This window comes from Acomys minous, assembly GCF_964271855.1.
Source record: "Acomys minous genome assembly, chromosome: 20".
Lineage (NCBI taxonomy): Eukaryota > Metazoa > Chordata > Mammalia > Rodentia > Muridae > Acomys > Acomys minous.
The window spans coordinates 11,087,076-11,111,366 of NC_140502.1; the positions used below are offsets into that span (position 1 = coordinate 11,087,076).

Sequence of the window (24,291 nt, forward strand, 5' to 3'; positions counted from 1 at the left end):
CTGGATCCTTCCATTTCTCCATTCTCCCTTGATTCTCTCACCTAAAGTCCCAATAGAAAGTCCTTCCTTCTGTCCCACTTTCCTGGCCAATGAAGACTTTCAAGGGACATGCCCTTTGGGCTAGTGTGCAGATGTAAGGGAGTGTATACCGTTTGACTCTTTCTGCTTCTTGGGTAACTCATTCATTATAGAGGTTAAGATGTTTTTAAGTCTAGATAGATGTTTTAAATTGATAATGGCAAGATGTGATAGAGACTGATTTACATTCAGAAATTTAGGCACACCAAGATTGGAAAGCCATTTTCTTCAAGGCTGTCAAACACAAATAGTCAAAACACTAAGAATGTAACATTTGTGTAATTCCTGATTGTGTCATGGTTCTCACTGATTTCGGTAGTTTATTGTATATACATGTAATAATTTAAATGTATATGTAAAAAGTAAAAATGTTTAATTAAAGAAAAGAAAACTATGATATATTCTTCTGTATTTGTCTACATACTGCCTTCACATAACACCTGTATCTTTAATTCCTACAGTTATTTTGAGTTCTCATAGGTTTTCTAATGTTTTATACAAAAATTAGTGCACATATTCATACACACACACATCACCGATCACACTGTTATTACAAGATTCTTTTAAAAGTCTGAAATTTTCACGATATTCTATTCATTATTATTTGATCCTCTGCTCTCCCCTCAATTACCGCTAATTACACCATAACCTTTGAAACTGAAGTCTATATAAACCTTGTGTGTCCTTCAATAGAATTCCAATATATTTAAGAAAACATTGGACCCAGTAATCATATAGAGAATGGTTATTAATATTTAATATTAATATATCACTTTAGTAAAATCTGTGGTTACTCTTCAACCAGTTATATACCCTAATACCCGCACAGAGGGACTAGCATATATTTAGTTAGTCTTGAGCCCAAAACTGAGCAATAATTACTCCATCTTAAATCTCCAAGCTAATATAGCTTCCTCCCATTCAAATTTCCCACGTTGTGCTTGCTTTTTCCTCATCACCTAGGTCAAGGTCATTCTTCCACATGCTTCCTGGTCCTCTCAACTTGCATCCGTTTTGTTCTTCCTCTTCTTTCTTCTTCCTTCACTGCACCAGGATGGCCCACTCTATTCTATGTCATTTCTCAGCATTGGCTAGTTGGGTTTTATTGACCATGCAGAGAACAAATGGTGACATGCTTACACAAAATTAAGAAAGGAGATACTTAGTTTAAACAACACAAAGCAATGTCTGGTTTGAAATTAGATAGTGGGGTAGGATATCAGTATATGAATAAACATTGGTCAACTGTACAATCTACCCAAAGACATAATTACAACATTTCCCCCTAAAGTCCAATAAAAGGCTCATTTTCTTTCAATAACAAATTAATATACAATAATAATCATGGAACACTTATGAAAGAATTAGGTAAGATTTACATTTTCAATGTCCAGTCCATATGTATTTGGCAATTGAAGGAGCAAATATTATCTATCCTATCTATGAGAGTCTAAAACTTGGTATCTAAATAATTTTCTATCAACCTTTCATCTAAAATATATATCTCAATTTTAAAAGATATTTTTAATTCCTAAACAACAAAGTTTAATTATAAAACTAAAATAATCTAGCCATTAACCCAACCAGAGACTTGAGAAGGAATAAAGGTAATTATTTGAGTAAATAAGGAATGCAGGTTATCAGCTTCCAAAATGAAAACAAAGACAGAGACAGTTTGTTTCCTGGACAACCATGCCAAACCTACTGTATTGTTGGAGCATCATCTTGAACATTCTGGTCCATTATATTTTTGAAGCCGGAACAAGTAAGGACTTGCTTACCCTGTCTTGCCAGAGTTTGTTAATCGACTCAACCTCATTCCAATCTTTCCCGTCCCATACAGAATCTGTCTGCAGAAGAAACAAGGTCAGTTTTGGTCTCTGGATGCTTTGTCATATTTGAAGCCATCCCTATATGAAGGTTCTTTGACGTTGATCATCTTTTTTGAGGTACACTCGGTGCTGCCTAGAACTGACCTGTCTTGTTGTCAAAGAATCCTTAAAATACTGAAAACATTTTTAAATGTCATATTCTGTAGGTCTCTGAAATTTCTGAAGACCTTATCTATTTATTTTAATATAATATGTCTATCAGTGGAATCATATCTACTTTTTAAGCCTAGGATGTATATACCTGTGCCAAATTGCACTAGTATTTGACATGACCATGAATCTTATTGACTACTCCTTAATTTGTATATAAGGCCTTCTGTTCAGGAAAGATGTGAAGGTCAGCCAGGGCTCAGCTGGGGTTGAGACAAAGAAAATCCACATCTCTCCCAGAAAGGCAAGGGTGCCTCTGGTTTGTGAAAGGCCAGATAAGCAACTGTACCTGAATAAAATAAAGGCAGTCAAGAGTCAAAGAACTAGATTTTAATTCACTAAGCCTAATGATAAAAGAAACACAAGGGCCTATGAAGGGAGAAGTAGGGACTGTAATCACCCAACCTTCCAACCCCTGGGTTTTTAAACCGAGGGTACCTGAATAGCAGGAGACACTCCCAGGACACTTCCCAGGGCTTGTCTCCAGTACACCTTTGACATGTTTTTCTTCAAAGATCCAGCTTTTGACACCTTTGTGTGTGTTTTAAGGTCTGCAAGGAACTAGCCTTTTAACACAATTGGGTGTGGTGGTTTGTTAACAGATAGGGGTCTGCTTACCTATGTCCAAGCATGAAGCTTACCAGGAGGGAGCATCTCCTCTGCCTGCATACAAGGACCCACACCTGCTGTGCTGTGGAGCCTGGCTAAGCTGGGTTAAATCTGCCCATCCACTGTAGCCAGTAGGTAGGTTCCTGCCCAGATCCATTCAGATCATGCAACTGTGGTGGTTCAGTCCTGCTACTTCGGAGCTGCTGGTTAGGTTTCTATCCTGACACCTCAGGGTTGCCCAGTCTCTCCTAAGAACACAGGACACCCTACAGGGCTGTGGAACCTGGCTAGGCTGGGTTCTATATGTCCAATTGTGCAGACATGGACGATTGTGGCCTGTACCTGGGTTTTTGCCTGGATTCATTCAGATCATTCAACTGTGGTAGTTCAGTCCCACTGTGTTGGGGTCACTGGTTAGTTCTCTGTCCTGACCCTTCAGGGCTGCCCAGCCTCTCACAGGAGCATAGAAGACCCTGATGGGCTGTGCAGCCTGGCTAGGCCTGGTTAGATATGCCCAATTTTCAGGCTGGGTCCACTGTGTCTGGTAGCTAGGTTCCTGTCCAGTCATGTTCAGACTGGGCTGCTGTGGCTGGGTAATGTGTTCACAGCTGCCTGGGCTTCCCTGGCACCTGGGGCTTTCTGTGAACTGGCACATGGCAGGTGGAGAGTGTCTGAGGACCGATCGACACCAGGCCAGGAGCTCTGGTGCTTTTCTTCCCAGAGTTGAGTCCCATATACCGAGCTTGGGTTATAGAGCCTCACTGCAGTTTGCAGATGAGTTCCTGTCCAGAGTTTGTGGACTGGGCTCCTGTCCTCCGTGGGTCTTTGGTTGACCCAGGGTCAGGCTTAACTGCGGTATGCACTGTGCAGGACCAGACTCACCTAGTGTTCTCCAGTTCTTGTGGTCTATGGATCCCAGTCAGGTCACTGGGCTTCATGTAGTAGACCATATACAGTGCGTGATAGGCACTTCCATACTGAAATCTCCACTGTTAATATTTTTAAAGACTTTATTTATTTTATAGCTCATACTGGTTCTTTAACTTTGTTTGTTTTACAATTCAAAGTATAATTACATGACTTTCCCTTCCCTTTAATCCCTGTCATATCTCCCATAGGACCCTCTGCCGCCTTTACTCTATATCAAACTCTCTCTCTCTCTCTCTCTCTCTCTCTCTCTCTCTCTCTCTCTCTCATTCTCTGTCTTTCTTTCTATCTTGCTCTCACTCTGTTTTCTTTCTCTTCATTTCATTATTAATAAACTGTTTCACTGTTAGTTTTTGAAACACACATACCGTGAGAAAAACAGATTCAATTAAAAGAGAATATTGAAAGAAGGAAAATACAACTAAGTCTTACGGTACTGTACACACGAGAGATTTGTAAGTAATTATTAAGCATTACAACAACTTTTATATTGATAAAAATGTCCTGCCTAAATATTCATTTCAAATTGCATAAATTTTTTGTCTATATTTATATGTGTGTGGCACATGGAGTCATTGTGCTGATGTAGAACAAATGTTTTAGAACTGCTGATAAAATCCGTTGAGACATGATCTGATTACTGCACATCAAACCTAGACCCCCGAGAAAAAGCAGTCTTTGCTCTTAAATATTAAGCCAACACTCTATCTCCAAGTTAACAGTTTGAAATATTGAGATTCCGGATAAAATTTGACAATACTTGAATGCCTACATGTGGGAAGAGAAAATTAGTGCAAGGGACTCAGCATGACCCCAGTAGACAAATGTTTAAGGGCAATTGGTATATAATCAAGGAAACCCATGAGCACTGCTAATTTATTGAGAAACCTGCCTTTACTTCCCAACAACAAAATGGCAGCTATCAATCCTCTTGAAGATAGTTCTTGATATTCAAAACTGTATTCTTGTCTCTCTGCTTATTAAACACTCTTATACAGAAAATTAAAAGAGAAATAAAATATTTTAGAAAATAAATATAACCCATGGGACAATGAATATTCATATAAACAAACAAAGAAAGAAACAAAACAAGCTTGTCTTGTAGGTTCTACTGTAATACAGATATATTAAGATCCACATTTTCTTTCAATAGCAATGTGACAAATGTAGAGAATTTGATGGTCAGAGTCATAAAATCTTCACAGATGCTACAGGACATCATTTATACATGCTGATTTTCTGCGTCAATTTTTGACTATGTCTCTTGTGTTACACTAAAATCTGATGTTTCTAATGTGACACACATGAACAGAGATCCAGTCATTTATTCACTAAACCACATCCTTCCCCTGAAGGTTCTCATAACTATGACATCTAAAGCATTCATTGAAAAACAAACCCTAGTGCAGACTCTTAGTCTTCTTTTTCTATCTTTAAAAATGATATAATTTGATTGTGTGTTTGTTTGTTTGTCTTAGGATATATTATTGTGCATACATGAGTTCAGGGAAACTAGGAGGCCAGAAAAGGGCATCATTTATCTCTTGTTTTGTTTTCTTGTAGCGATTTTTGTTATTGTTTTGTGTGTGTTTTTTTTTTTTTTGCTTTTCTTACAGGTGTTTGGGAATATCATTTTGTGAAGATTGGACTGGATATTGAATCCTGTCCACTACAACAGCATGATATACCATTAACTACTGAGTCATCAATCTATACCAATATTATATCTAACAAAGGGCAAATATACAAAATACACAAAGCACTGAAGAAATTAAACACCACCAAGCCAAATATCCCTATTAAAAATGGGGTACAGAGTTAAACAGAGAATCCTCCATAAAGGAATATCAAATGCTTGAGAAAAACATAAAGAAATGATCAACACCCCTAGTCATCAGGGATATGAAAAATCAAAATAACTCTGAGATTCTGTCTTAATCCTATCCTAATGCCTAAAATGAAAAATTCAAGTGACAGCACATACTAGTGAGGATGTGGGGAAAGGGGAACACTCCTCTATTCCTGCTGAGAGTGCATAATTATACAACCCCTTTGGAAATCAATCTGGTGTTATCTCAGGAAATTAGGAATAATGCTACCTCAGGACCCAGCCATATCCCTCCTGGGAATATACCAGAACAATGCTCCACCATACCACAAGCACAGTGGTTGAGCTATGTTCATAGCAACCTAATTCGTAATAGTCAGAATGTGAAAAGAACATAGATGTTTCTCAACTGAAGAATTAATAAAGAAACATAATTGTTAATAAAATTAAGGTTATTTTTAATTAATTGGTATAGAATTTTGTATATAGATGCCAATAAGTTTAAGTTTGCTACATTGGCATAGACCTCAAATTTAGGATTATTCTTCAAAGATTATATATATACAATTTCTATTTTAATATGAGGTATTGGACCCAGTCAACTTAAGTAGAATACAAGGTTTGTTTCCAATACCTTGTAAGTGCTCTTGCAGGTTGTTTAGGATAATTGAACAAGCTAATTGTTAGTTGATCAAATCATGGTCATGTCAATTATGTCTATTTTTATCACAAATATATACATCCTAGGTTAACCAGATAGATATGATTCTATAGATATATAAGGTAATATCATTAGATAAGGTCTTCAGTAGCCTCAGAGATCAACAAAATATGACATTTAAAGATATTTTCATTATTTTAAAGATTATTTGACAACAAGACAGATTCACCACTTGCAAAACCCAGCCTACCTCAAAGAAGATGATGAACACCAAAGAACTCCCTTATGGAGATGGTTTCACGTGCGGCAAACCGGCCACTGTGCAAAATGTCCTCATTTCTGCCACAGACAAAATTCTGTCTGAAAATTGGTAAGGCTGGATAGAGGCAGAGTTGATGGCTTACTTTGCCAAGACAGGGTAAGCAAGTCCTCAGCAGTTCCTGACCCACAAATATATCTGACACATATATTGGGGCAGAAGGATGAAGATGATAATCCAATGGTATAGAGAGTTTTGGATGACTGTCCAAGAAGCAGACTGTCTCAATCACTTTTTCATTTTGGAGGCTGATAACTTACACTTCTGGTTTATGGAGGTAATTAAGTTTTATTCCTCCTCAATTCTCTGATGGGGTTGAGACCAGATAGTTTAGTCTTCCATTTAATCTTACCTGTTTAAGGGTTAAGATGTTTTTCAGTCTATATAGGTGCTTTAAGTTGGTAGAAAGGAGAAATGAAAGATATTAATTTGCATAGAGAATTTTATATGTATCAAAATAGGAAAGATGATTTCGTCAAGATTTCCAAATACAAGTAGCCAAAAACCATCAATGTAACACTTATATAGTCCTTATAGTTCTGTGGTTCTTCTTGATGAATGTACTTTATTTTACCTATGTGTAATAATATAAATGTTTATGCAAAAGGAGAAATATAATTAAAAAGTAAAAAGCAAAAAACTAATCTTAGTAAAGAATTTTTGTAATGTATTATTAATTTAAAAAATGATGTAATTTGAATAGTGCGTATGTGTGTACATGTGTGTGTTTTAGTGTGCCTTAGTATATTGTTGTGTACACCTATGAATTGATATAACCATGGTGTCCAAAAAGGACATCAGTTTGATTTTTTTCCTTTATTAATTTATTCTTGTTACATCTCAATGGTTATCCCGTCCCTTGTATCCTCCCATTCATCCCTCCCTCCCATTTTCCTCTTATTCCCCTCCCCTATGACTTTTCCTGAGGGGTATTACCTCCCCCTGTATATGTTCATAGGGTATCAAGACTCTTCTTGGTAACCTGATGCCCTTCCTCTGAGTGCCACCAGGTCTCCCCCTCCAGGGGACATGGTGAAAGATGAGGCACCAGAGTATGTGAGAAAGTAATATACCACTCTCCACTCTACTGTGGAGAGTGTTCTGTCCATTGGCTAGATCTGGATAGGGGTTTAAGGTTACTGCCTGTATTGTCCTTGGCTGGTGCCATAGTTTGTGTGGGACCCCTGTGCCCAAATCTGCCTATCATAATGTTCTACTTGCAGGCTTCTAGGACCCTCTGGATCCTTCTCCTTTGCCATTCTCCCATGCTTCTCTCATCTAGAGTCCCACTAGAATATCCTCCCCTCTGTCTTAGAAGAATGGATAAAGAAGCTGTGGTACATATACACTATGGAATACTACTCAGCTACTAAAAACAAGGAATTCCCGAAATTTGTGGATAAATGGATTGAGGTAGAAATGATCATAATGAGTGAGTTAACCCAGAAGCAGAAAGACTCAAATGGTATATACTCACTTATATCTGCATATTAGCCCAAGGGGCATGTCCCATGAAAGCATTCACTTACCAGTTTGATTTTCTTTTTGAGGCTATTGTTACAACTGGTTGGAATAATCATTTTCTCAAGATTGGGCTGGATATTGAATCAGGTCCTCTACAACAGTAAGACATACTATTAACTAGTAAGTCATCAATCCATCTTGTATAACTTTTTTATTTGGTAATTAAATTACTCTCTCTTTTAGGTTATATTCCTTTAGCTCATATAAGACTAATAGGAGCATTTTACCTTCCCCCTGAAAGGGGAACATCGTTTCAACTTCATCTGTAAACAAAAGTTCACTCTGTAAATCTCCTTGTATATTCTTCTCACCATTGAACTGTCATAAAAGTATTTCATTCATCCAAGTTTAAAGGTTACTTTGAATTTACTGAGAACATTTTCTATGTTAGATCAGAATAAAATATTTTCACACTCTACACATGCCAAAAAGCTCAGTTTCATAAAAAGAGGTTTATCACATGATTATATGAAAAAAGTAGATAACATTAGTAAATTTTATACTGACTAGCATCACCATTAGAAAGAAGTGTGAGAGTCATTCTAAAAACGTATAGATACAGCACTGCCAAATCTATTTGGTTGTTGTGCCGTGCCATTGTTTGTCAGTTGTAGTTTGTATGAATTTAGGACTAGGATTTCTTCCTAATTTTTTGGATAGAATTTCTTTCTGATCTTAACAAAATTATGTAGAATTTAGGAACAAAGATGCATCCAAGCATCCCTGCACTGGAAGCCAAGATGGAGAAGATCTCCACAGCAACCATGACCTTGCCCTTGGTGCTATGATATACAGGGATGAAGCTGACCCAGACACTGCAGAACACCAGCATGCTGAATGTCAGGTACTTGGCTTCATTGAAGGTGTCAGGCAGGTTTCTTGCCAGGAAAGCCACAGTGAAGCTTCCCATGGCCAGGCAGGCCAAGTATCCCAGTACAGAGTAGAATGCAGTCACTGAGCCCTTGTTGCACACAATAATTATATGGCCATGCTCAGAGTGTGCATCCATATCAACAAAAGGAGGAGAAGATCCTAGCCAAATTGCACACAGAATTACTTGGAATAGGGAGCAGATGGGAATGATGTAGTTAGGTACCCCCGATATTAGAATATACTTCATCCTTCTTCTGGGGCCTGTGAGATTGAAAGCCAGAACTACAGTGATTGTTTTGGCCAGAACTGTGGAAACAGCCACAGTGAATACAATTCCAAATGTGATCTGCTGCAGGATGCAGGTGGCTGTGTTTGGACGCCCAAGGAAGAGCAAGGAGCAGAGGAAACAGGACATGAGAGATATAAGTAAGAGGTAGCTGAGGGTTTTGTTATTGGCCTTTACAATAAGAGTGTCATGGTGCTTCATGAAGACCCCAAGACCCAGAGCAGTGAATGCAGTGAAGAACAGGGCTATTAAGGCAAGAGCCATACCCAATGGATCTTCATAGCTCAGAAAGACCACCGCTTTGTCTTTACAGTGGTTCTGCTCTGGGTTGGCATACTGCTCCTTTGGACACATCACACATTGATCCACATCTGATGGAGAAAGGGAGACTTTATTAGTGCTGCTTCAGCATTTTATTGATAGCATATTAGAGAAGCATGGCGATATGCACATTTTAATACTGATTATGCAATTTAAGGTCATCGTTGCACCACAATGATTTTAATTGCCATACTCACTCTCTTTAAATTAAAACCAATCATATTTGTGTTTATTGAATTTTGTTGATGATATATCATATAAAATGTTGTCTTTACATACAATTTCATTACATCAATTTTAGTGACAAACTAAAATGACTTAGACTCTTGAGTTCAGGAAAGGGAAATTCATTAATGATGGTATACTTGAGTGTGTTTTGAAATCCTTAATTCTGTACTTTCATTGCCTCTTGAGGTCATCGACTGTTTTATCACTGTTGCCTTTCTGACAGAATGGGAATCTGCCTTCTATTGGGACCAAAACTGTTGCATATTTTTGAGTTTCAATTCACTAGCCCAAGAACACTAACCTGAATGGAATGAGAAGCTTGTGTGTGTGGTTTATAGTTTTGTGTAGGAATGTAGAAGTCATAACAAAGCTTATGAATCTGAGTTTATTGGAGTTATAAAGAGGATGTAGTAGAGTGTGAGTGTTGAATGACATATGAATATAAAAGTAGTGATTGAAAACTGCAAAAACCTTAAATAACCATTTTTTCAGTTGTATGAGTATATAGCCCTGATACTTCTTAATGGGAAACACCTACATTAAACTGAAAGTAGAAAACTCTGTACTTACTGAGCACTAAAACCTTTCATCTTGATTTTGTGTGGGATCATTCACCCATTCCTCCTCCCTTATTTTCACCTCTGTGAGACCCAGACTCTGTGAGTGGACCAAAGGGTGAAATAAACATGAGTAAACAACATGAGCAAGATGACACAAGGATTCCAATAGTGGTACCCAAGATAGTGTATACTTTACTATAGTACTCCATTCATAAGTTGCAAGATCCAGAATGGCAACTGTAATATATGTGTGTGAAATTCCACCCAGTCATTGGATAATTGCAGAGAGTGATGATGTGCTTCTAGCTATTTCATTATTTTTATCTAGAAGAATGCATTTATGTATAGATATAATTAGTTAATGTTTTTGTACACCTTGGCTAGTTGGCCCAACTGTAAAGAGAATATAAATGTTTCTCAGAAAACCAGAGTTCAATTCCAGTGCTTTTGTCAGCTGTCTCAAAACTGCATGTAACTCAGTCTACATGTTTTAGTAGCCCCTCACCTGCATCTGCATTTGTTACATGTATCCACCTTCCCTCAAAACGTAACCCTAATTAAAGTAATAAAAATAATTTTTGTAACTTTGTGGTATTTGTTAATATTAATAGCCTCTATTATTACTTGCTTTTACATTTAAAACAATTTCATTATGCTTACTTTATTTGTGAGAATGTTGTATGTTGGAATGCATGTATGTAAGATGCCATCTTCTAGGAGTTAGTTGCCTATGCCTTCTACATGGATCCTGGGCATGAATTCAGTTCGTCACCCTCAGTGTCAAGAGATTCAGATTCTGGGTCATCTCTATTGCCACTACTGTCTTTTAAGAACTTTCATTTAATTATATAGGATGACAGGTGAAATACTTGAAAAATTTTCCATTGTTTATTTACATTTAGTCATCTCTAAATAAATAATCATGTGGCTAATACGTTCTGTGAAGGTGGCAATAATATTTTAATTCTTGAACTGAATTCTTTCTGTATAAATTATTCTAAGCTACAACAGTATTATATTATTACATTATTAATTGGACATTATATATAATATATTGATTACAAGTATCCTCATATTTCCTCCATCATGTCTGAAGACTCAGGCCCACCATACGTAGCATTATGTAACATCAGACATTTGAAAATTGGTCTTTGGATATTACAAAATATCTTCCATCTCATACTAGATCAATAATAAGAGAAATATTTTCCCTCTATATTAATATAACAGAGAACTTGTATTTGGTACCCAGCAGTGACTTGGCAGGATCTAGCATGTCTCATGCCCTAATCTGTACTGCACAGACATATGTGGTGTGCACAAATCATGTAGGGGCACATATATACTTGCAAAGAGAATAAATAAAAAATTTTAATGATCTAATCTACATAGAGTTTTAGAAGAGACAAACCATTAAGAAAATCTATAAAATTCATGAAAACTGAGGCTTCATTATCAAAATCTTTCTTTGAGAAAATGTGACCCTCTGTTAATTGAAAATGAGTCACAGTGTCTATAATGACAGGAGGGTTAATTGTTTGCTGTTATTCAGGAAATTGTTAATATTTGTAGTTCTCCAAAGACCTACTTAGGACAGTTATATGTATTATTTATTCAGTTGTTATTGTTGTTGTTGTTGTTTGACAAGTTAAGTATCTCAAAGTGGTTAGGAGATGATGATAAATGTGAAGGTTTCTGCACAGCACCAACACTCACTTGTCTCATTAGAAATTTCATTTCCTGGGCATGGGCTGCATTCAAAACAACAGGAGGCCATTCCCTCTTTCCAGAATTTTCTGAATCCAGGACCACAGTCAGCACTACACACAGAGGGCAATATCTAAGAAAAATTAGACACATGCTGATATCAGATTTTTTTTACCTACTTCTTCTGTATATATTATATTAGCTTGTTGAGTTATGAATGACCTTATTCTATAAACATGAACTGATGGAGCACATGTCCCTTAGCACATTGTATAGTGTCAAGCATAGAAATGTATGGAAAGAAATTGATGAAAAATTGAGTTGCTTCCCAACTCCTAGAAATGTAGGAACAAGAATTGATGGTGTGCTGTATGCAAGCACTATAGAACTTCAGCTGCAGTTTTCTAGTTAATGAATGTTAACTTGACCCCAAGTACAGTAAGAAGACCGAGAAGAATTACTTGAGAAATTATACCTATTAGACTGGACTTTTCCTATATTTGTGAGGCATTTCATTCCATGTTAATTCCGTTTGAGTGACCATCCCACTATGGGAGGTGCTCTTGCCAGGCAGGAATCTATGAGAAATGTAGCAGAACAAGCCAGTATGCAGAGCTTTTTCAGGGTCTAAATTTAGTTCCAATCCACAGATTTCTGTCTTGTCTTCCCTTGACTGTCATGGGTGAGCCCAATCAACTTTCCTCACTTTGCTTCTGGTCAGTATTTAATCACAGCAACAGATTAGCAATGTAAGACTAAAAGACTCATGCACCCAGGGAAATTTCTCCAGAAACTCAGATACCAGACATGCCTACCAATAAATTGACTGTATACTTTGACAAACTGAATGTAAAGAGAAAATAGGTGAGTGGACAAATCCTGGTTTATTTGTTTTGAGAAAGTACTTAATTTCTTTGTATTGAGCTGGAGGGAAGAGTGTTTCCTGAGGGGAACAGGCTCCACAAGGGCTGGAAATGTTGGGAACACTCATATAAAGATTGTTTAATTTAAATCGAAAAGATTTTAAGTTAAAATAAAATATTGAACGTGAAGGTCATTTGCATGACAATAAACATCGAAATTGCGGACTGCATGGACAATTGATCCATTCCTGCCTTCCCAGTTTGAATCCTTTGTTCATTATTGTAGATAAAATTGTGATTCTATAATTGGGTTGAATTATGTGATGGATCAATGCTAACTGATACATGTATGTTGAGCTGTGCTTTCATATCGGGAATCAAGTCATGTTCTGCTAAGAGAGTGATCTTTCTCTTTTGTTGTTGAGTTCTCTTGGTAGGTGTTTAGTCAAGAATTATTCCATACATATCCACCTTAGAGATAATTGTCTAATATTTTCTATTACACCTCAGTACAATGCATTTCCACTATTCTCATAGAACAGCTCTCTTCATGTATGTGTTGAGTTTCTGACTTTCCCATGGAGGCATCAAACCTGTCTTTCTCATAAGCAGTTCTTATTGCCTTTGTCTTTCAATTAGAAAATGTGACTACTACAATTCTGTTATCATTTATAATTATTATTTAATTATTTCTGCATGTTGTTACTGCAATATTGATTCCTTTCTAATAGATGATTTTCTTTCTGTTGTTCTACTGTTGTCTTTATGTAGCAATGGCAACTTTTGTTCAACTTACTTATAATTATGAAAGAATTCTTAAAGTATCATTTGTAGTGCTGTCTCAGTGCACATGAATTTCTATAATTGTGTTCATTATTGAACTTTGGTCTATTTGCTTCTATTATGAGATATCAATATACTGTGTATAGTAGCTAGCCTTGACAGTTATGTTTCTAAATGTTTGACACACATAACAGTTACGCTCTACCTTTAAGAGCCTTCGTATTGGAATCTGCTATTCTTCATGTGCTGCTAGTCTATGAACGGGATTTTTATACAGAAGCATTCTATATCCTCTTCGTGGTACAAAGCAAATTTAAATAATGTATATCAAGGTCTGGCTCATTTTTTGTGATGATGTGTGCCTTTAATCCTAGCACTCAGGGAGGTAGATGCAGGGCAATTGCTGTGATTCTGAGACCAGGGTGCTCTACTAAGTGATCCCTGGATTGCCATGGCTACACCAAGAAACCCTATCTAGAAAAAGAAAACGAAGCAAAACAAAACAAAGAATCAAGCAAACAACATCTCAAAACAAAGTTGGATCATTTCTGATGTTGAGAGTTTAGTACATAATTAAGTGCTCTCTCTGTATCACCACTGATCATATTTTATTTAAGAAATTTAAAGCTACATTTTACTGGATATAATGTAGGTGCCTTCAGTCTGTCCTTTTTATCCTATTGTTCCCATGGTTTGTAAATTTGTTCTGTTCATCGTATGCCCTTTGTATCCTCCGTATTGCATTCTTCTTTATTGTTTTTTTGTTCATCACACTTTGAGCATTCTAACTCATATGTCTTGTCTTCAAGTCTTTGCATCCAGTCTTCAACTTGAAATGTTCTCTTGATGAGAATACTGATGTTTTTATTTGATTTATTATGTTGTTCCCTTACATTTTAGTTGATTATTTAACAATATTTTGTATCTTCATTACATTCTTGTTTCAACTCTTCACTCAGTGTCTTATTGTATACAAATATTCAAGGTGTCACTGTATACTCACAAAGGTGATTTGTGCTCTTGATTCTTTGGGAACTCTCTTATAATTTTTATTATTTCCATTGCATCATTTAAATTTTATTTCATGGTTATCGTAAAAGGACTCAATATAGCATGTTGTCTTGCCCAAAAACTAAGTAAAAATAAACTGATGCCCAAGGAATTCATGATTTAAAGACATATATCTTTCCAGTGGTACAGATGTAGTTAAAATATATCTCAGTGTAGGATGAAGCTCAGTTATGAGCACTCATGCAATTAGGTGTGTCGTTAATGCCAGCTGTAAAATAATTATGCTTTTTTTTCAAATTTGACATCATTAATTTAGATCACATGCTGAATTTTACTACTTACTTGTATCTTCATGTTCCCATGCTTTCATCCAGGTTCCTTCTTCTCCTTCCTCTGTGTGCCCAAGGGCCTCCCAAGGGGAAGTGATCGAATATGGGTAAGTATAGTTCATGTCAGAGGCAGAGTCTGCTGTACACAACTGTGGAGAATGAGCTGTCCACTCTCCCCATTCTTCCATACCACTCTCTGCACTTCACCAGGTGTCCAGCAGCTAGTCCCAGCATCTGTGCTAATCTACTGCTTGGTGAAGCCTCACATAGGACAACAATTTTGAGCTGATATATTCTTGTAAGTGAATATATCCCATGCATGAATTTCTGGGTCTCTGTAGCCTCACTTTGGATGATCATTTTAGTTTCATACATTTGTCTGCAAATTTCAAGATTTAATTGTTTTTAAAACCTGAGTGGGATTCCAGTGTGTAAATGTACCTCAGTTTCTTTATCCATTCTTTGGTTGAGGGGCATCTAGGTTGTTTCCAGATTCGGGTTGTGGTGAACATAACTGAGCAAATTTATTTGTTGTATGGTTGACTGTCTTTTCTGTATATGCCCAGGAGTGGTATAGCTGTGTATTTAAGTATCATTATTCCTAATTTTCTGAAAAAATACCAGATTGATTTCTGTAGTGGTTGTACAAGTTTACACATCCACCAGAAATGGAAGAGTGTTCACCATTCCCCACATCCTTGGCAGCATTTTCTGCCACTTGAGTTTTTTATTTTGGGATCATGATGGGTGTAGGATGGAATGTCAGATGTGATTTCATTTACCTCTCCCTAATGACCAGGAACATTGAGCATTTTAAAGTGTTTCTCAGTTTTTCCCATGGAAAAACAAAAAACCCAGAATACCTAAAACACTCCTATACAATAAAAGATCTTCTGGATCAATCTCCATACCTGATCTCAAACTGTACTATAGAACAACAATAATTAAAACACCATGGTATCAGCATAGCAATGGGATGGTTGATCAATGGAATCAAATTGAAGACCCAGAAATAAATCTATGCACATATGGACACTTGATATTTGACAAAGAAGCCAAATTTATTCAATGGAAAAAGGATAGCATCTTCAATAAATGGTGCCAGTCTAACTGGATGTCTAGATGTAGAAACATGTAGTAGACCCATAGTTATCATTATGCAAAACCTCAAGTCCAAGTACATAAAAGAGTTCAACATAAAACCAGAGTCAGTAAATCTGTTAGAAGAAAATGTAGGAAAGAGCCTGGGACTCATTGGCACAAGAGACACTTCCTGAACAGAATTCTAACTGCCCAGGCCTTAAGGTCAACAATTAATAAATGTGATCTGAAGAGGCTGAGAAGCTTCTTTAAGCAGAAGACAATGTCAACAGAACAAAGTGACATCCTACAGACATCTGACAATGGCTTAATATCCAAAATTTATAAAGAGCACAAGAAATTAAACACCACCAAACCAAATAACCAAATTAAGAAATGGGTCTCAGAATTCAATATAGAATTCTCAACTCGAATTGCTGAGAAACACTTAAAGAAATATTCAACATCCTTAGTCATCAGAGAAACGCAAATCAAAAATACCCTGCGATTTCATCTTACACCCGTCTATATGGCCAAGATCAAAAACTCAAATGACCACACATGCTGGCGAGGATGTGGAGAAAGGGGAACACTCCTTCATTGCTGGTAGGAGTGGAAACTTGTACAACCACTTTGGAAATCAATCTGTCACTTTCTAAGAATACTGGGAATAGTGCAACCTCAAAATCCAGGTATTCCCCTCTTGGAATATACCCAGAAAATGCTCCACCACACAACATGGACACATGCTCAACCATGTTCATAGCAGCCTTATTCATAATAGCGAGAACCTGGAAACATCCTAAATGTCCCTCAGTCAAAGAATGGGTAAAGAAACTGAGGTACATTTACACTACGGAATACTACTCAGCTATTAAAAACAAGGAAATCTTGAAGTTTGCAGACAAATGGATGGAAATAGAAATGATCTTATTGAGTATGTTGACCCAGACCCAACAAGACACACATGACATATATTCACTAATAATTATGCAGTGGCCCAACAGTGATGTCCCATGAAAGTCTTCAAATACCAGGAGTTTGGGTTAGATGTGGGGACCTCTTATTTGGACTCTAGGTGAGAGAAGTATGGGAGAATCGAGAAATAGAAGGATCCAGAAGGTCCTAGAAACCTACAAGAAGAACATCATGATTGGTAGATCTGGAGCCAGGGGGCTCTGCTCAAGCTACTGTACCAACCAAAGACAACACATGCAGTAAATATTGAACCCCTATTCAGATCTAGCCAAGGGACTGGGCATTATCCACAGTCATGTGAAGACTGGGGATTGACTCTGACATGAACTCTGGAGCCCCATATTTGACCACTTCCCCTTGGTGGGGAGGCCTGGTATCACTCAGAGAAAGAATAGAAAGGCTGCCAAGATGAGACTTGATGGGCTGTGACCATATGGTGAAGGAGGAGGGTCTCCTTCTGTCACAATCCTAGGGGATGGGAATAGGGTGAAAGAGGGAGGGAGAGTGGAATGGGAGGAGACAAACAAGGGAACAAAAATTGAGAAGTAATCTGAACAAAATAATAATAATAATAATAATTAATAATAATAATAATAATAAAATAATAATAATAATAATAATAATAATAATAATAATAATGATAATAATAATAAAGATTTTCATGACCAGTGATTGTTAGGCCATTTTCTTTGTTTCAGTTGTCTTAGAGGTTTCAGGGCTTATTGCTTTTGGATAACTGGGTTTTGGAGATGCCATATTATTTTGATGCTTATCATTTGTTTTGGCCCGTTGGCCTTTAGTCATCTTGCTGTCTCTGATGCGTGGTGGTAGTTTCTATTGTCCTTTTCTGACCATCGAGAGCAGGTCATAGGTGAGTGGCTTTATTTGGAGACCTCTCACTAGTAGGTATCAGGGAACCATTTCCTGAGTCATGCAGGTGACCTAGGTTCAGATCTGGGAACTCTCCATGGATTGGCAGGTGCAACTTTGAAAAGATCCACTTGTGTCCACAATGTGAGTTTTCCTTTGGTTACGAAGGCCCAACAACTGGTACCTTGCATCCCACTGCTTGACCAAACACAGAGAGCTAGGGTGCTGTCCACTTATAGCCATGTGGCTAATGTTTAGGGACCCTTCCTTTGTTTGTGCCTGCTTTGACCTGGGAACTCTCCTTGCATTAGGCTGTTGAATTGAGGACAGATCAACTGGTGGTACACACCTTCATGTCTCTCCTCAGCTATCAGACCTAGACTCTGGTACCTATAGCCCACTGTTCAGTTTGAGATTGTGTGGCTATGCAGAGTCCAGGCCTAAGTGTAGGTGGGCTCCCCCATATACATATCTCAATGAAGAAAAATAAACATAAAAATGAAGACCTGTGGCACACCTGTGCCTGGGATATTTCTTTGTATTAGTCAGGGAATGTGAGGTCAGATCTTCCTGCGCTCCAAATCCTGCAGTTTCACTTGAACCTCAATAAACAGACTCTGGTGCCCTCCAGCTCATTGTTCACTCCCAGATACAAAGTCTGAGATGTAAAGTGCAGATGCAGATCTCAGGCAGACATCCAGACCTTGGGTCCTAAGGTTATGCCCACAGTTAAACAGTCATGTCTCTGTGGACCAGTTTATATGGTCTGGTGCCAGACCCACCCATGTTCCAGACACTGTGGACCCCTCTCACTCAGGGTACTCCAGCTCTGGTGTTCTGAATCTCTCAGCCCAGTCCCATTGACTCAGTCTCTCTGATTAGACAGCCATCTGTCTGTGCTGCTATCCTGAATTCTCTTACAATTATTATTAATTTTTAGCTTAATATGTCATTGAACATTTTTTTATTTAATTCTATAACATTGGAGTCATGTTCTTTCTTTCCATATCTTCATATTTATGTTTATTTTTTCTGCCTTTGGATATGTATATGGGGGCAGTGCATTGTTTATATTATTTTGCATTCTGTATACACTTCCAGTGGTTGTTCATGTAATATTCTCCTTAGATGTGGTTATAACAAACATGAGTTTTCATTTCTTACTGTAGAATTCACATGTATTTCAGTAGCTACACGTTTAGCTCACATTTTCTTTTCTTAGATAGACATTTCTCATCGCACTGAAGAGAATATTTACTATCAGTTTTATATATTCTGAGCAATATGACATATAACTCTATATGAAAATTGAAGACATTCTTGGAGTTGAATCATTTAAAATTCAATGAACTTTGAAACTGGGTAATGTGAGGTAAATACCTTAACATCATCCACATCAGAACTCATACCTATACTATTCAGAGATATACCATGTGAAATTTCTTTTCTTAAAGTCAAATTTGTATTACTAACAATCCACATAATACAGGGAATTGAAAATGAAATCCCATTATTGATTAGAATTCACTATACCATAATTGAGGGAGTTAAACAAGATTCTTCTGGTGAAAAATTTCATCTCTAGGGCCGGAGAGACTGTACATTGTCACTAATAATTCTTGCTCATGAAGAGGACCCAAGTTTGACTTTGAAAACCCATTTCCTGTCAAAAGTCCATCTTAAGTTCCCAAGAATATGAATCACTTCTTGGAATCCATACACATTACATGTGCCAGTATTGCATGGACACATAAACAGATAAACAATTCATAAACATGTTAAAGAAATAATTAATAAATAAAAACCTAGGTTATAAATCTTATAAAGCCTAACATGGTTCATGAAAATTTAAACTTATATATAGAAGCCTTTAGAATTTAGAAGCTCAATGTAAAAATAATTGAACAGTATTACATAATAAAATGAACGATTTATATATTTTCCCTTACTCCATCCTTACAATAATCTCAATATCTTAGACATCTGTGCCAGATGTCCAACAGAAATGTAAAAATCACTGTGTTGTAATAAGACTGGAGTCAAGAACCTATTGCTCACTTTAGAGCAAGTAATATAACACAGTAATAAAAGACAGTATTATAGTTATATTAAAAGCCAGAAACAGCACTGATATTAGAAATGTAACTGTATGGAATTATATAATGTTCAAAGAGTTAATAAATATATCACATCAAAAGCAAAAATAACAAACATAGTATAAGAGGACACTTTTTGATCCCTTATCTGACAATCTATTTTATTTCACTAATTTAGAATGTACACACATGACAGTGTTTACTGGCCAGTCAGATAAATCAGTACAATCAGTTCAAACCTACCTTTGTACTTCCTGTGGCCCACTCCATCATCTTTGCAGATATACGGAGCTGTTGATCATGTGGAAAATAGGGGCTGAAACTTCCAATCTTCACCTTAATTTCAAGACCTTGTTGCAAATTGGAAATATAGAAAATGTCAAATTCCTCCTGCAATTTTTCTCTTTGGTTCATATTCACTCTGTCACCAACTGGATTTGTGAAGTGGATATTCCTCAGAATGTCATAAAGCTGAAATAGAAATAGCATACTGTAGTGCATAATTCTTTTCTTGAAGCCAGACAGTGTAATCTGACTTTATCCTAATGAGAAATTTAATGAACGTATCCAGGAGCAAAATATCAATTAAAGCAACTGGATGAATAAAATTAACATCTCTGTGACCATCTGGAGAACTAAGACATGGTAGGCTTCTGGGAGGGTATAGGAGTGAGTCTATGTGAGACTCCAAGTAGCAATGGTCATGTAGACTGGACAGGACACTTTGTGGAGGGAGAGGAACATCAGGTCACCCAACTACATTTCAGCCCAAAATTTACCCTGCCTACGGAGAATGCAAGGATAAAGATAGCAGTGAGATTGATGGGATATCCAACAATGCCTGGACCAACAGCCGAACATGCTTTGGGGAAAAGCCAGACTCTGACACTACTAATGACAATCTTCTATGCTTGCACATGGGAGCCTAGCAAAGCTGTTCTCTGAGACCCTACACCAAGAAGTGATGGAAACAGATTCTGAGATTCACAGCCAAACACAGGGTGAAGGGTATGAAATTTAGTGGACAAGTTGGGAGGAAAGGAAGAAGTATCTGGGAGTAACAGAGCTCTACAAGTAGGCCAAAACAGCTAACTAACCAGGGCCCAGAGGGGCTTGTGGAGATTGAAATACACACTAATGATCATGCATAGATTGGGTCTAGGACCCCTACACATATAACGCCAATGGGCACCTCAGGCTTCATGTGTGCCCAATAATTATGAGAGAGCAGGAGTCAGATTAGGATTCAGTTGACATCTCTATGATCACTACAACCTGATGGAGATGCCTCGCATAGCCATGTGGAAGAAGAAATGCTCAGCCCTGATGCCACTTGAAGAGCTTGGGTGAGTGAGGAATTCACTTTTTGAGGAGTAGGTAGTGGGGATGGATGTAAAGTGTGACTCGGAGTATCTGATAAAAGAGCTTACCCTCAGGATATAAAGGGAATAAATAATTTAGTTTAATTTTTAAAATACCATATTGTTCCTAGAATTTTGTAGCTCATACTTGCAGAACAAAACCAGATGTACAGTACGACACACACACAGACACACTGGCACACACACACATTATCACACACACACACACATTCCTACACATAGGGAGGTTCCTTAATCATACAGAATGTACGTACAATACAGGAACACAATTATTTACACAAGAAATATGTATACATGCCCCCATACTTAAAAAATACAAGCGCACACAGGTACAGAAACATACAGATGTAGAAGAGTACAAAACACATTCATAGGCACTCACACACATTCCCTGACAGGTACTCAGGAGAAAAAGAGATTAAAACAACCATATAGCGTGACACTGACAGAAAGATAAATTTATGGTCCCATCCAACATACACCGAGAGGCAGGTATAAAGCCATACATACATAAAGTCAGACACACACACACACACACACACACACACACAGAGACACACACACACAGAGACACACACCACATATACAAAACAACACAGATATACCTACATGCATGCACATTGACCAAAACATAAAAAATACACACCCAGTAACCTCACAACATGTTCACTGACAAATCCTCATGGAAAGATACAGACAGACAGCAACACACATACTAAAGACAGTGCTACCTACAAAAATTTATTTTAACTTCCAGAGATAATTGGAAAGATAGGCAGGTGGAATAGAAACATCTATACACAGCAACAGCAACACAAATATGTAAAGCAATGCAAAACAACAGGAAGAACATAAACATATAGAAAATGATAATTATAAATTTTCACTTATGAACAGACATGTATGTAGTGAATTGAATTCCAGCACTATTTCTTATGTACTTACTCTCACAAACCCAAGTAATCATCCTAATACCTACACTGGGTGTTGAATCAGTTGAAAAAACTTGAGAAAACAATCCATAAAGTCATGACCACATATTTGACAATTTATGAACAAGGGCTTATCCTGTCATCATGGAGAGGATTAACTGGCAAACACTGATTATACTTCCAGTTTTGACCAGTGTGATGATATTAAGGTTGTTTGTATCAAAGTCAGTAGGCATCATAAACAAAATTCCCTACCACACTAATACCTTTGTATTTTGCATTTATACTGGTATTTCTTTTCTTTTTTCTTTAAATAATTTATTAATATTAATTCCAATTGCTATCCCCTCACTTGTATATTCCCATTACCCCCTCTCTCCCTCTTTTACCCTATCAAGCTTTATATTTCTTTTCTAATAAAATCTAATAAACTCAGATTGTGTCTGTGAGAGCCTTGTAAAAGTATGTCTTTCATGACATTAAACATTTTCCAATATAATAAACAGTACCTTCAAACAGATAAGATTGATGTTCCTCAGTGTGCCTATTTCCTGATGAACTAGATATTGAAATGTCCACTCATGAATGGCATGGGCTGAGGCATACACAGCATTGTATATGGCATAACTGCTATCACTAAAGGCCATGTCAAAAGTCTGTTCCATTAGCCATTCCAATATGGCATTGGTTGAACAGTTCTTCAGTGAATTAAATTTAGATGCCAAGGCTTCACAGTTAAAGTTCATCCACTCCTGGCTTGCAAGATATTTGTTAGAGTATTTGATAGCATCCAACGCTTGGACAAACTTTTTGAAACCTGAAATATCTGGACGATGGTGTTCAAAGGTAAGAGTCCCATGAAATGAGTGCAGTGTGTAGTCCCTCTTACTTATAGTGTCATCCCACTGGGAGGTTGTGATCCATATTCTCTTTATACCTAGAGATGCCCATTTCCTTAAGCTCAAAGCTAGTGTATACTCTATGTCACCATAAATGATGACAACATTTGTGGAAGATGTCATGATTTGGTTGTAATACACTTCTGCTTTTGACATGTATAACTGCATGTTGACTGGGATCATGTTCACAAAGGCAAAGCAGACTGTGTTTTTTTCCATCTCTCTCCTCAAATAAGAGAGAAATTGGATGCCCTGATGATTGTCTGAGATGACTAGCCCGACCCAATTCCATCTGAAATAAAGTATGAAGGAGACCATGGCATGGGCTAAAGATATGTCCTTAGGGCCGATCTGATATAGATGGGGAAACTGTTCATGATAACTTAGGACAGGATGGAAAGGCCCAAATGAAAGCTGAAATACCTAGGACACAGGTAGCAGCATGAGGCAGCAGGAATATTTAAGAACTTGTAAACACATTTCTCTTCAGAGAGTTCTAGAAAAATCAATTAGCTGTTACATCTTCCCTCATCTCTATTTCAAAGAAGGACATGTAGAAGACCTATCATGTCTCTAATTACTAAGGCCCTTGAACAAATAGATCGATATAATTATGAGGTCATTATCCTTCTTAAACTCTTCTTGGAATCTCTGAATGGTACCAAAAGAGACATGATATCAAAATTCCCACTCCAAAAACTCTCACCTTATGAGTCGTGAAGAATTCCAATAATATCTGCATAGTTGCAGTTGTTTCCCAGTTTGGTCCTGTAAGTGACACTGCACACTTTGGATGTCCTGAACAGTCATAATTAAGGATAACATTGTTTATGATCATATGATTATGGGTTGTGAATTGCGACAGTGTTTTACAACCAAACATCATGTTGTCAAACAGAGAGATATTTGGTAAAAGAACAGGGTTCCTGTTGACTTCATCCATGGAAAAAGCCAATGCAAAAGCAAATCGCTGGCTCTTTGGTGTTGTGCTGTAAAAAGATACAGTGTTTATTATGGACAGTGATATACAGGTAATCATTTGTCATAAATAAAAGAAATATCCTTTATCAAACAGTATATCCTCCCACCTCCAAATCGACACAGA

At 37.2% G+C, this 24,291-nt stretch overlaps 1 protein-coding gene across 1 annotated transcript; it reads right to left on the minus strand.

Annotated features, from left to right (window-relative positions):
• Positions 1–8,619: 8,619 nt before the first annotated feature.
• LOC311590912 (vomeronasal type-2 receptor 116-like) lies at positions 8,620–23,369 on the minus strand (the record flags this gene model as incomplete). Its single annotated transcript, XM_084770205.1, has 4 exons — positions 8,620–9,518; positions 11,973–12,096; positions 20,217–20,444; positions 22,797–23,369. 4 exons carry the CDS (start codon positions 23,367–23,369, stop codon positions 8,620–8,622), a joined length of 1,824 nt encoding a protein of 607 aa, XP_084626331.1.
• Positions 23,370–24,291: the final 922 nt, after the last annotated feature.